The sequence below is a fragment of the Macrobrachium nipponense genome, chromosome 44 (assembly GCF_015104395.2).
Source record: "Macrobrachium nipponense isolate FS-2020 chromosome 44, ASM1510439v2, whole genome shotgun sequence".
In the NCBI taxonomy this organism is placed as follows: domain Eukaryota; kingdom Metazoa; phylum Arthropoda; class Malacostraca; order Decapoda; family Palaemonidae; genus Macrobrachium; species Macrobrachium nipponense.
This window is the reverse complement of record NC_087221.1, coordinates 28,614,099-28,625,794: the sequence shown is the minus strand read 5'-3', so window position 1 is coordinate 28,625,794 and position 11,696 is coordinate 28,614,099. Positions and strand designations below refer to the sequence as shown.

Genomic DNA, 11,696 nt, shown 5'->3' with positions numbered 1-11,696 from the left:
GAATAGATCCTTAATTCGCTTTTATGATTTTTTAGGCCTATCTCTTTTCCAACTGCTGTCGACCCCAAACTTGACAGATATATCTTCCCGGGAAGGATTCTCTCTCTTCTCCTCTCTCTCTCTCTCTCTCTCTCTCTCTCTCTCTCTCTCTCTCTCTCTCTCGTGTATTTGATGCCACGAAATAAAGCTCTGGCACTTTATTCACAAATAAAAAAAACGTGGAAGCATCAAATTCCGCCCAAATAAAATAATAAAACCGAAGTAAAAGGCTATTAGTATATATATATATATATATATATATCTATATATATATATATATATATATATATATATATTATATATATATATATATATATATATATGTATATATATATATATAAAATTGTATATATATATATATATATATATATATATATATATATATATAATATATTAATTTATTTCATAGCGCAGATGCAATTGTCTTGACCTTACGTTGGTGTTTTGCTTTAATATTATTACAAAGGCGCCCTCCCCCCCCAAAAAAGATAACATATCCATTAATAAGCTAATATAGAAAAAATAAAGTTATTCTAAACAGGAGCAGAAGTATGAGACCATTAACATAACAGTTTTAACCTGAAATGCAATTAATGGTTTTAAAAAGTTATAATTATCAGCACTATATTCTAATTATCTCGGTTCACAAGCATCAGGATGGTAAAGAATTTTAATGACGCCTTCAGTGGCATACTTTCGAGCATTATTAAGGAAATATTGCGAAAGCTGAACTGGGAATGAGAGAGAGAGAGAGCACTGCTCTCTCTCTCTCTGTCTGCCTCTCTTTCACTCTCCAGAGAGCAGATGTGGCACAACTTTCTCTCTCTCTCTCTCTCTCTCTCTCTCTCTCTCTCTCTCTCTCTCTCTCTCTCTCTCTCTCATCATTAAAAGCTATCCTTAGGAGGCAAAGTCAGATGCTCTTGTAATATGTTAAAAAATTTGCAGTCCGTCAAAGATGCTGTCCTCTCATTTTTTCCTACCTTGGCCTTATCATTTGACGTAAAAGACATAAAAGAGATATATACTATATTCGACTTTGTTTTTAGAGAAATTATTTATTCTCGTTTATTTCTTAGTGTGCATAAAATCGACACGATGGGCATATTTTTACGCTTTTGCACAACACGCATGCAAGTTTGAATGAATTGAAGGTTTTAGTTGATTCACAAATCATATTCATTTATATTATTTCGTTGTTATATGAGCAAGATCATTTTTCGGCCATTCTTACGTTCTAATGTCTCACGGTTATGTAATTTATTATTTGATAATGTCGGAGGCAACGGTGATTTCCATTTTTATACTCTGCTACCTACGAAACCGTGAGGTTATTAGCGAAGTCAAGATAAGATTGGAAATCCGAACTGAAATATTCATGACAATTAAACTACTGGAGAGTTGGCAGTATGTATGAACGCGATCCATTCAGTCGTTGCTAATGAACATGGGGGCGGCTTTACTTCTATTTATTTGGGTTTTAGTTTATAGTTGTATAGGTCGTGATTTGGAGTTTTGTTTTTAGTATCCTGGTTGTATTCTTAATTACGTTTTCGGAGCTTTGGTTTCATAAAGGCCTAATTTATTCAAGTTCAGAAGACGTAGAAGAATGACGATAGTAAGAATAAGAAAGGGGAACAATGTGAGCAATAAAATTTACGATTACTACAGAGTAGTGAAAATGAGAAAGATGGAAATATTGCGAATAGTGAAAATGAGAAAGATGGAAATATTGCTAATAGTGAAAATGAGAAAGAGGGAAATGTTGCGAATAGTGAAAATGAGAAAGATGGAAATATTGCGAATAGTGAAAATGAGAAAGATGGAAATATTGCTAATAGTGAAAATGAGAAAGATGGAAATATCGCTAATAGTGAAAATGAGAAAGATGGAAATATTGCTAATAGTGAAAATGAGAAAGATGGAAATATTGCTAATAGTGAAAATGAGAAAGATGGAAATATTGCTAATAGTGAAAATGAGAAAGATGGAAATATTGCTAATAGTGAAAATGAGAAAGATGGAACTATTGCTAATAGTGAAAATGAGAAAGATGGAAATATTGCTAATAGTGAAAATGAGAAAGATGGAAATATCGCTAATAGTGAAAATGAGAAAGATGGAAATATCGCTAATAGTGAAAATGAGAAAGATGGAAATATTGCGAATAGTGAAAATGAGAAAGATGGAAATATTGCTAATAGTGAAAATGAGAAAGATGGAAATATTGCTAATAGTGAAAATGAGAAAGATGGAAATATTGCTAATAGTGAAAATGAGAAAGATGGAAATATTGCTGATAGTGAAAATGAGAAAGATGGAAATATTGCTAATAGTGAAAATGAGAAAGATGGAAATATTGCTAATAGTGAAAATGAGAAAGATGGAAATATTGCTAATAGTGAAAATGAGAAAGATGGAAATATTGCTGATAGTGAAAATGAGAAAGATGGAAATATTGCTAATAGTGAAAATGAGAAAGATGGAAATATTGCTAATAGAAAATGAAAATGAGAAATGATGGAAATATTGCTAATAGTGAAAATGAGAAAGATGGAACTATTGCTAATAGTGAAAATGAGAAAGATGGAAATATCGCTAATAGTGAAAATGAGAAAGATGGAAATATTGCTAATAGTGAAAATGAGAAAGATGGAAATATTGCTAATAGTGAAAATGAGAAAGATGGTAATATTGCTAATAGTGAAAATGAGAAAGATGGAAATATTGCGAATAGTGAAAATGAGAAAGAGGGAAATATTGCGAATAGTGAAAATGAGAAAGATGGAAATATTGCAAATAGTGAAAATGAGAAAGATAGAAATATTGCGAATAGTGAAAATGAGAACGATGGAAATATTGCTAATAGTGAAAATGAGAAAGATGGAAATATTGCTAATAGTGAAAATGAGAACGATGGAAATATTGCTAATAGTGAAAATGAGAACGATGGAAATATTGCTAATAGTGAAAATGAGAAAGATGGAAATATCGCTAATAGTGAAAATGAGAAAGATGGAAATATAGCTAATAGTGAAAATGAGAAAGATGGAAATATCGCTAATAGTGAAAATGAGAAAGATGGAAATATCGCTAATAGTGAAAATGAGAAAGATGGAAATATCGCTAATAGTGAAAATGAGAAAGATGGAAATATTGCGAATAGTGAAAATGAGAAAGATGGAAATATTTGCTGATAGTGAAAATGAGAAAGATGCAAATATTGCTAATAGTGAAATGAGAAAGATGGCAAATATTGCTAATAGTGAAAATGAGAAAGATGGAAAAATATGCTGATAGTGAAATGAAGAAGATGGAAACATAGCTAATAGTGAAAATGAGAAAGAGGAAAATATTGCAATAGTTGAAAATGGGGAAACGATGGAATATGTAATAGTGAAAATGAGAAAGATGGAAATGTTGCCAATAGTGAAAATGAGAAGAATGGAAAGAATAGGAAAATGGAAAAGGAAAGAAAGGAAATAAATTGCTAATAGTGAAAATGAGAAAGATGGAAATATTGCTGAAGTGAAAATGAGAAAGAGAGAAATATTGTAACGGAAAATGAGAAAGATGGAAATATTGGTGAAAAATAGTGGAAAAGGAGAAAGATAGAAAATATTGCGAATATTGAAAAATGAAAAAGAAAGATAGAAATATTGCTAATCGTGAAAATGGAAGAAAGATGGAAATATTGCTAATAGTGAAAATGAGAAAGATGGAAATACTCTAATAGTGGAAAAATGAGAAAGATGGCTAATGCTAATAGTGGAAAATGAGAAAGATGAAAAATATTGCTAATAGTGAAAATGAGAAAGATAGAAATATTGCGAATAGTGAAAATGAGAAAAGATGGAACTATTGTAATAATGAAAATGAGAAAGATGGAAATATTGCGAATTAGTGAAAATGGAGAAAGATGGAACTATTGCTAATAGTGAAAATGAGAAAGATAGAAATATTGCTGAATAGTGAAAATGAGAAAGATGGAAATATTGCTAATAGTGAAAATGAGAAAGATGGAAATATTGCTAATAGTGAAAATGAGAAAGATAGAAATATTGCTAATAGTGAAAATGGAAAAGATTAGAAATAGCGAATAGTTAAAATGAGAAAGATGGAACTATTGCTAATAAGTGAAATGAGAGGATGGAATATTGCGAATAGTGAAATGGAAGATAGAAATATTGCTAATAGTGCAAATAAAAATAGAATATTGCTAATAGTGAAAATGCGAAAGATGGAAATATTGCGAATAGTGAAAATGAGAAAGGTAGAAATAGTGCTAATATGAAATGAGAAAGATAGAAATATTGCGAATAGGTGAAAATGAGAAAGATGGAACTATTGCTAATAGTGAAAATGAGAAAGATGGAAATATGCGATGTGAAAATGAAGAAAGATTGAAATATCGCTAATAGTGAAAATGAAAAGATGGAACTATTGCGGAAAATAGTGAAAATGAGAAAGATAAAGAAATATTTGCTAATAGTGAAAATGAGAAAGATAGAAATATTGCTAATAGTGAAAATGAGAAAGATAGAAATATTGCGAATCGTGAAAATGAGTTGGAAAATGGAAAGAAAGAAAATTGGAAAATATTTGCTAATAGTGAAAATGAGAAAGGTAGAAATATTGCTAATAGTGAAAATGAGAAAGATAGAAATATTGCGAATAGTGAAAATGAGAAAGATGGAACTATTGCTAATAGTGAAAATGAGAAAGATGGAAATATTGCGAATAGTGAAAATGAGAAAGATGGAAATATCGCTAATAGTGAAAATGAGAAAGATGGAAATATTGCCAACAGTATGAATAATTCTGTGATAGCAAGCCACTACAAAATCCCCGAGGCAGTCTTTCAGAAAGCTAACAATTCTTTTAGGAGGATAGGGCCATAAATTGCAATGGAATTTTTGTTAGGCCTATCCTTGAATATGGTAAAGAAGTGATGTTCACTGAAAGTCTTTATTTTTATCCTTTTTGTTGAGCCCAAGGTTAGACAGTGTCGCCTGAATAAATTTCCGATATGTCTTACTAAATTCTCTCTCTCTCTCTCTCTCTCTCTCTCTCTCTCTTCTCTCTCTCTCTCTGGATATTTTGCCAGACATTTAAACTGTATGTATGTATGTATGTGTATGTATATGCTCTACTGTTTTCATTCATTGTTAAGGGTCGGAGGCCAAAGCAGTGTTAATTAATAAATTTTTTACTAAACGAGTTTCAATGAAATTAGATTCCTGTGGTATTTGAAAGTAAGTGGTATTGCAAGTTTCCTTGAAAATCTAGTATTCCTCTACTGACCTAAGTAGGGAATTAAAGCTTCTCTCTCTCTCTCTCTCTCTCTCTCTCTCTCTCTCTCTCTCTCTCTCTCTCCAGTATATGAGTTGCAGTGTTGAAGTCAATTTCAGTCATTATCCTTGTAGATTGATGTCTTTGTTACTTCATTTGAACTGTAGAATTTGCTCTGATGAATGGAATCGGAATCCATCGATTTCCTGGAATATTAGGGAAGGGGCTATTATTAAATGGCTGGTATCAATCACATGTGATATTATTAAATCAAAGTATTTGCTCGCATGGAGAAACCCCTTTTCCAGCAGGTGGACTTGAACATATTCGATTATCGCATTTGATGGGAATTAAACCCTCGGTAAGGTATTGGAAAAGGGTTTAGCTTTGAAGGAGAATATGGTGTGAGGTTTCGTTCCTCGCTGATGGAATTAAGTTGCTGTGTAAACTTCAGATAAAACTCCGTAATATGAACGATATGGTACCCTTACATAAATCTGCAGGTTTAGGAGCTAACTCAGGAAAAGGCAACCCGTTTGGCTAATTTGTGATAGAGCAGAACAATGAGTTTTTTAATCGCTATTTCCTACAAATATTAGTCCCTTGAAGTTAAGAATCTATTGCTTAACATATGTTTGGGGGTCTAAATCCATACGGTTATTTTCCGTTGCTTTTTATGGATACCACCATAAGTACAGGGTCCTTTTTAACATGTTGGAGACATGGAGCTATTACTTCATTAGTTAAATGCGGTAATAGCTCATGCCAGCAGGATTACCACCCAGGTTTATTAACATCACTGTTACCTAATGTTTTTTGTCGTCATTTAGGTAGAACACTTGACTGCATGCGTTTAATATAATCAGCTGCTCCTTAGTTTTCTGGTGCATAATTTAATTTCCAAGATATTTTTCATGAATCTAAGATGCTTGGTTTTGAATTCAGTGCTTCCTTTGACCGTGCTATGCGTTTGGGCCTGCAAACGACGGTCTTTGTCTGCATCAATGCTAAAATTAGTTGACAGTAAAAAAATGTAACTATAGGATACGAAAGTACGAAAGTGAATCCTAATAAAAATAAAAGTATGTTTAGCAGTTGGTCCAAGTACACTGGGTCCCTTCGCCCTAACAGTTTCATGGTCAGTTGTTATTGACTTCATGCAACTCTTCAAGTTTCATTCTTGTCTGAAAAGTCACCTTTCAGAAATATATCAACTGTATGTTATAGGATTTTGGAGGACTGTCTATCGTGAGATTGTTCTTTATTCTTTTATTCTACCATGTTATTAATAATTGTTCCGGTTAGGCATTGCCAAGCTGATTTGCCTCTTTAATTTTCGATAAGAATTTATCAAATAAAGGTAAAATTTATTAAGAACAAATCTTTGGGGATGGCCCTGTGAATGCTGCGTGTGTTTACTAATTGATTTGGGTAAAACCACCAAACAACATCGATCGTAATTGTGTACACTACAGAATAGGAAAATGGATAATAATCATATTTATTTAAAAAATATAATTACACTGAATATCCCCAGAGAGGTTATGTGTAGAGTATTTCTAATTATATAAAAAAAAAACTCACCGTTTTCATTGAAGGTGAATTCTAGGCAAATGACAGGCTCTATATTGGAAAATATTTTGAATTGGTTGCTGATTTGTGTTGAAATGGGTTGCATCTAAGTGAGTCTCGCAACATTTCATTGAAAAGCATCCATATATCATAGTGTATTCGCTGTATTCATTACCAAAGGTAATTTTCCCCGCTGTCGTTCCTTCTTAGTCTTTATTTTCATCCTTACTGTAAGACCTGACATTTTTATATTATAAAACCTTTTTTCAAGAGCAGATATCCAATCTCTCTCTCTCTCTCTCTCTCTCTCTCTCTCTCTCTCTCTCTCTCTCTCAACGAAACTTGTCGGACAAACAATTGGGCGTTTAGGAAAAACAAGAGCGGATATTGTAACGCATTCAGCATCAAATATTTAACTGGGGATACGTATGTGGGATTTCTGCTTTCGTCGACTCTAGAAATATACCACTTCATTTGAAGCTGTTTATCTAGTAAACTTCTGTTGGTATAATGAAAACTAGTTTTCACTTGGTTAGTTTAATAGTCTCGGATGTATCTTTTTTTTTTGCAACTTGAAAGTGTTTTTTTCTTTTCAGTTTGTTTTCGTTTTAACGCTCCCACCTCCCCCATCAGTCTTTTATTATGCTAAACATCTCTTGCAAATATCTCTTCCTTTTATTGCAATTTTTTTACGGTAAATATTATAAACATTGTATTATTTTCGCCACTAAAAAGAAAAAAATATATTGGAAAAGACGTCTAATCGTCTTATACTCTTTTTTTAAATATTTTTTTATTTTTTTATTTTTTTGAGAGGCAAGTCGCTTATTACTCCTTAAAACTTTTGACATTTTCGGTGGCTTTAATGAGAAAGTAATGTTACCTAAGGATAATTGATTTTTAAGGCCTCAAAGGGATGAGACAAAGAGAGAGACAGAGAGAGAGAAAGAGAGAGAGAGAGTGAGAGAGGTTCTTTATTATCTCTCTCTCTCTCTCTTTGATCCATTTGAGGCCTTAAAAGCGATTATCTCTTGGTGACCGACGATATTTAAGATATAAACATTTCTACTGTTGCAAGTTAAAAAAAAACTATTACCGATATTAGATTGCTAACGATGAGAAAATTCCGAACTTACCTGTGTTGGAGTCATATGCATAGTCACCATAAAAGATTTTAATTCCTTACCTGCCTTTCTTATATCCAGTATGAATGCTCTTCCATGGGTTCCGTATTTAATAATAATTGTAAGGATATTAGTTAGTATAAAACATACACTGTAACTATACTATGTATATTGTAAAAGTAGTGAACATTATATAGCTGTAGACTTGTTTACAGCCTATTCAACTCAGTGGGCCCTGTGGGCTTGTTCCATATGAGTAGAGTACGTCTTCTGAATAGTGGGAATAATAGTGTTTTTATTTGATACTCGAATGGTTATTTTTATTTTATCAGGGTTGCTAATTATTCGGTCACTTGTTGTAGCGCGATTTTTCCAATCCGCCAAGGACACTAAATTATTATCATATTTCGTTTTATTGCTGGAAAACTTAGCCGATGTTCATTGAATGTAGAGCTATAAAATGGTCATTGCATTCACTCCAGTAAGCGTAAATTATACAGAAAACGGCCCATGAGTGTGAAATCCCTGGTAGAAAATGATTTTCAAAGCGATCCATCCCCAACGTGAAAGTTACTTTCCTAACTTACAAACCTGGGTTGTATTGACCGGAAACGAAATAGGCCACCCAACAAAACTGTCCCAAAACGTAGATTGGGACGCAACACGCATCAAACGATTCCCGTGATATATATGTACAGGTTCTGGAGTGGAGAACGACTGTATGTCATGCAGGCATCCGATGTTATTCGGATGTATTCATTTCCATTTTAAATCTCTTCGTTTCGTGCGAGCGCTGCGAGAACAGGTTTACGATCAATTGCCCCTCGCAGCAAATTGAGTTAATAACCAAACACACACACACACACACACACTGCGGGGAAAGCTGCTTTGATTTACAAAGACACCCGCCAAAACAGACATACATACATACCTTTTGCACAGATTCATGCACTGGTAGGCTCATCTGATAGATTGTTCTGCTATACCTTCTTTGACAAACTGCCTACAGACTGGAATGTATACATACATATGCATGTTCATAACAGAGGCGTTCCTGCTATAATTTGATTGAAAAATAGTGTGCACATTAAACGTAACGTCTGCACACATTTGCACATACGCACATACACATACATACACACATATATATATATATATATTATATATATATATATATATATATTATATATATATATATATATATATGTGTGTGTGTGTGTGTGTGTGTGCGTGTGTGTATGTGTGCGTGTGTGTGCGTGTGTGATAATAAGAACAACATAGCCAGCAGAAGCATAAGCATTTCCAACTATAAATGTATTCCCATTGCCAACGTTTCGGGTAAGAAAAATCCCATCATCAGGACGAAAAACATAGAAAGTGAAATTACGTACATCAGGAATAAGACTGCAATGGAGCACAAGAGTCGATCATTCTTCTAAATGTAATGAGTACATCAAAAAGCCTTGTGTCAATTGCTTGACAGTTCTGTTCTTCAATTTTGATTTCGTGTTTCATTCATTACTTGCCAGTTTGCTTTCGTGTCAAATATCAAAAGAATGATTCACTTTTGTGGTCCATTTTAGTCATATTTCTGATGTTTCTGTAGCCCAGAAGATGCCATTTGTAATTATAAAACTTTGATAATGGAAGTAAATTTATAACTAGAAATGTTGAAGTTTCTGCTGGCCATATTGTTTTTATTAACTATTTAACTTTCTAGAAGCGACATGCCAATCATTATATATATATAAATATATATATATATTATATTTATTTTTATATATATAATATATATATATATATATATATATATATATATATATATATATATATATATATATATATATATATATATATATGTGTGTGTGTGTGTGTGTGTGTGTGCGTGCGTGTGTGTGTGTATATATATTGATATTTATATTACATATATAAACGCATATATATATATATATATATATATATATACTATCATATATATATATATATATCGATATGCTATCTATCTATCTATCTGATATATATAGTACTATTATATATAATATATATATATATATCTATATATAATATATATCGTATATATATATATCATTAAACGGCTCTATGCATTCCAGAGTACTGATACATAAATGTTCTTAGAGGTGTTATCAATGATTGTTAAAGGCAAATGCTTCCAAAAGATCTTAGAGAATTAATAGTCCCTCTCTAATCGGCACAGAAATATACATTTTTTTTAACAACATTTTCTGAAGGTCGATCTCCAGTATTCATGGGCGACGTGAATACGCTTTGTGAGACATCGCTACCAACTTAATTGTTTATGGCTTATTAGTATGTTTCGTTCTTTGACCGTGAGCAAAATTAATAAATAAATAAAAGATTCTAAAAGTATTTTCGTGTAGATAATGCTATGATAACGTTCTTTCTTTACGTAGGTGAAACCTACTTCGTCTTATTTATTATTACAGGAATCTGTCATTTCAAAGAAAAGAAATTTTAACTACCACTGCGTTGTTGGAATATATGATGATGCTTACTCGGCTTTTGTTTTTATAAGAATAACTTCTCTCCTCCCCCCACTTCCTCAAAAAAATGAAAAAATCTTAAATACTTAACTCTAAAAAAAATTTAACATTATTATTATTTCCGTCAGGGCAATGTTTTGAGAACTTAGTTTAAAGAGTGAAAAGTCATCAATCACTCAGTAATTGCCCCCAGTGAAAATACATTACTAAATACTTTACTTTCAGTGGCCTCACACTGAAAAAAATTCCCAGACTACAGAGTGAATTTCAGAACGGCAGTTTGAAATGCGTGTAACAAACCATATTCAGAGAGAGGTACAATATCGATAACTGATTTATGATCCAGTTGTTTTCATTGGTTCCTATTGGTGCTGGTTTATTTAAAACTCTCCTATTTTATTTTCATATAGTACAGAGAGCATGTTCATTCCCCATCGTTCTTCTCTGTTTAATTTTTAGGAATTTATGCTTTATCAAAAGAATGTTATGGTTTCAAATTTGGTTTCACCCGGAGAGGTATCATGAAGATATTACGAACATACTTTCACGATTTTTCTCCTTCATATTCTGTTATTTTGAATAAGGACCAGACTTACTTTGGCAATGAAGCAAGAAAAAAATCGAGAATTCCCAAAGCGATGGAAATACAACTCAAATATTTTGCTAGTAATTCGAAATATTCCTCGACACACGAGAGGAAATTTCGTTTCCACATTTTCACGAAACTCCTCAGAAAGTTTGTGTATTGGACAACAGCGGATCCGGCGGAATTCCATGATTATTTCATGCAGCTCTGGAGGAGAGATAACTTTCCACCTTCGGGAAATATGCAGTTTCAGGAGAATCCTCGTCTTCATGTAGTAGTTTATATTTATTCCTTCGTTTTATCATTTTTTTAGTATGTAAAGAAGAGCGTAGTCCTTGGATGTATTGCTGTTTAAATATCTGCTATTAATCAGGCAATCCCTTGTGTACAGAAGCAATTGTGTGATCCGTTCTAAACATATAAGGTTTCTGTTGTAAAAAATAAGAATTTCTTTGGAAACGAACATCACTCCTTGTTATTGATGTGTTGTCCATCTCCCGAAAATCCATGAGGGTCAGTTTAGTTAAGAATTTCTTTCTTGCACCCCTTGACAATTCTGTTTAA

General features: G+C 32.5%; 1 protein-coding gene across 1 annotated transcript; it reads left to right on the top strand.

Annotated features, from left to right (window-relative positions):
- Positions 1–2,540: 2,540 nt before the first annotated feature.
- On the top strand, positions 2,541–4,937 carry LOC135203945 (uncharacterized protein DDB_G0290685-like). Its single transcript, XM_064233875.1, has 2 exons — positions 2,541–3,069; positions 4,471–4,937. Exons 1-2 carry the CDS (start codon positions 2,541–2,543, stop codon positions 4,935–4,937), a joined length of 996 nt encoding a protein of 331 aa, XP_064089945.1.
- The last annotated feature ends 6,759 nt before the right edge of the window (positions 4,938–11,696 follow it).

What these genes read in the sequence shown, in the direction of transcription:
- LOC135203945 (XM_064233875.1), top strand. Translation starts at nt 2,541, where the DNA reads ATGAAAATGAGAAATGATGGAAATATTGCTAATAGTGAAAATGAGAAA. An exon ending in AGATGGAAATATAGCTAATA is followed by an intron (nt 3,070 to 4,470) that starts GTGAAAATGAGA and finishes GAAAATGAAAAG; the next exon opens with ATGGAACTATTGCGGAAAAT.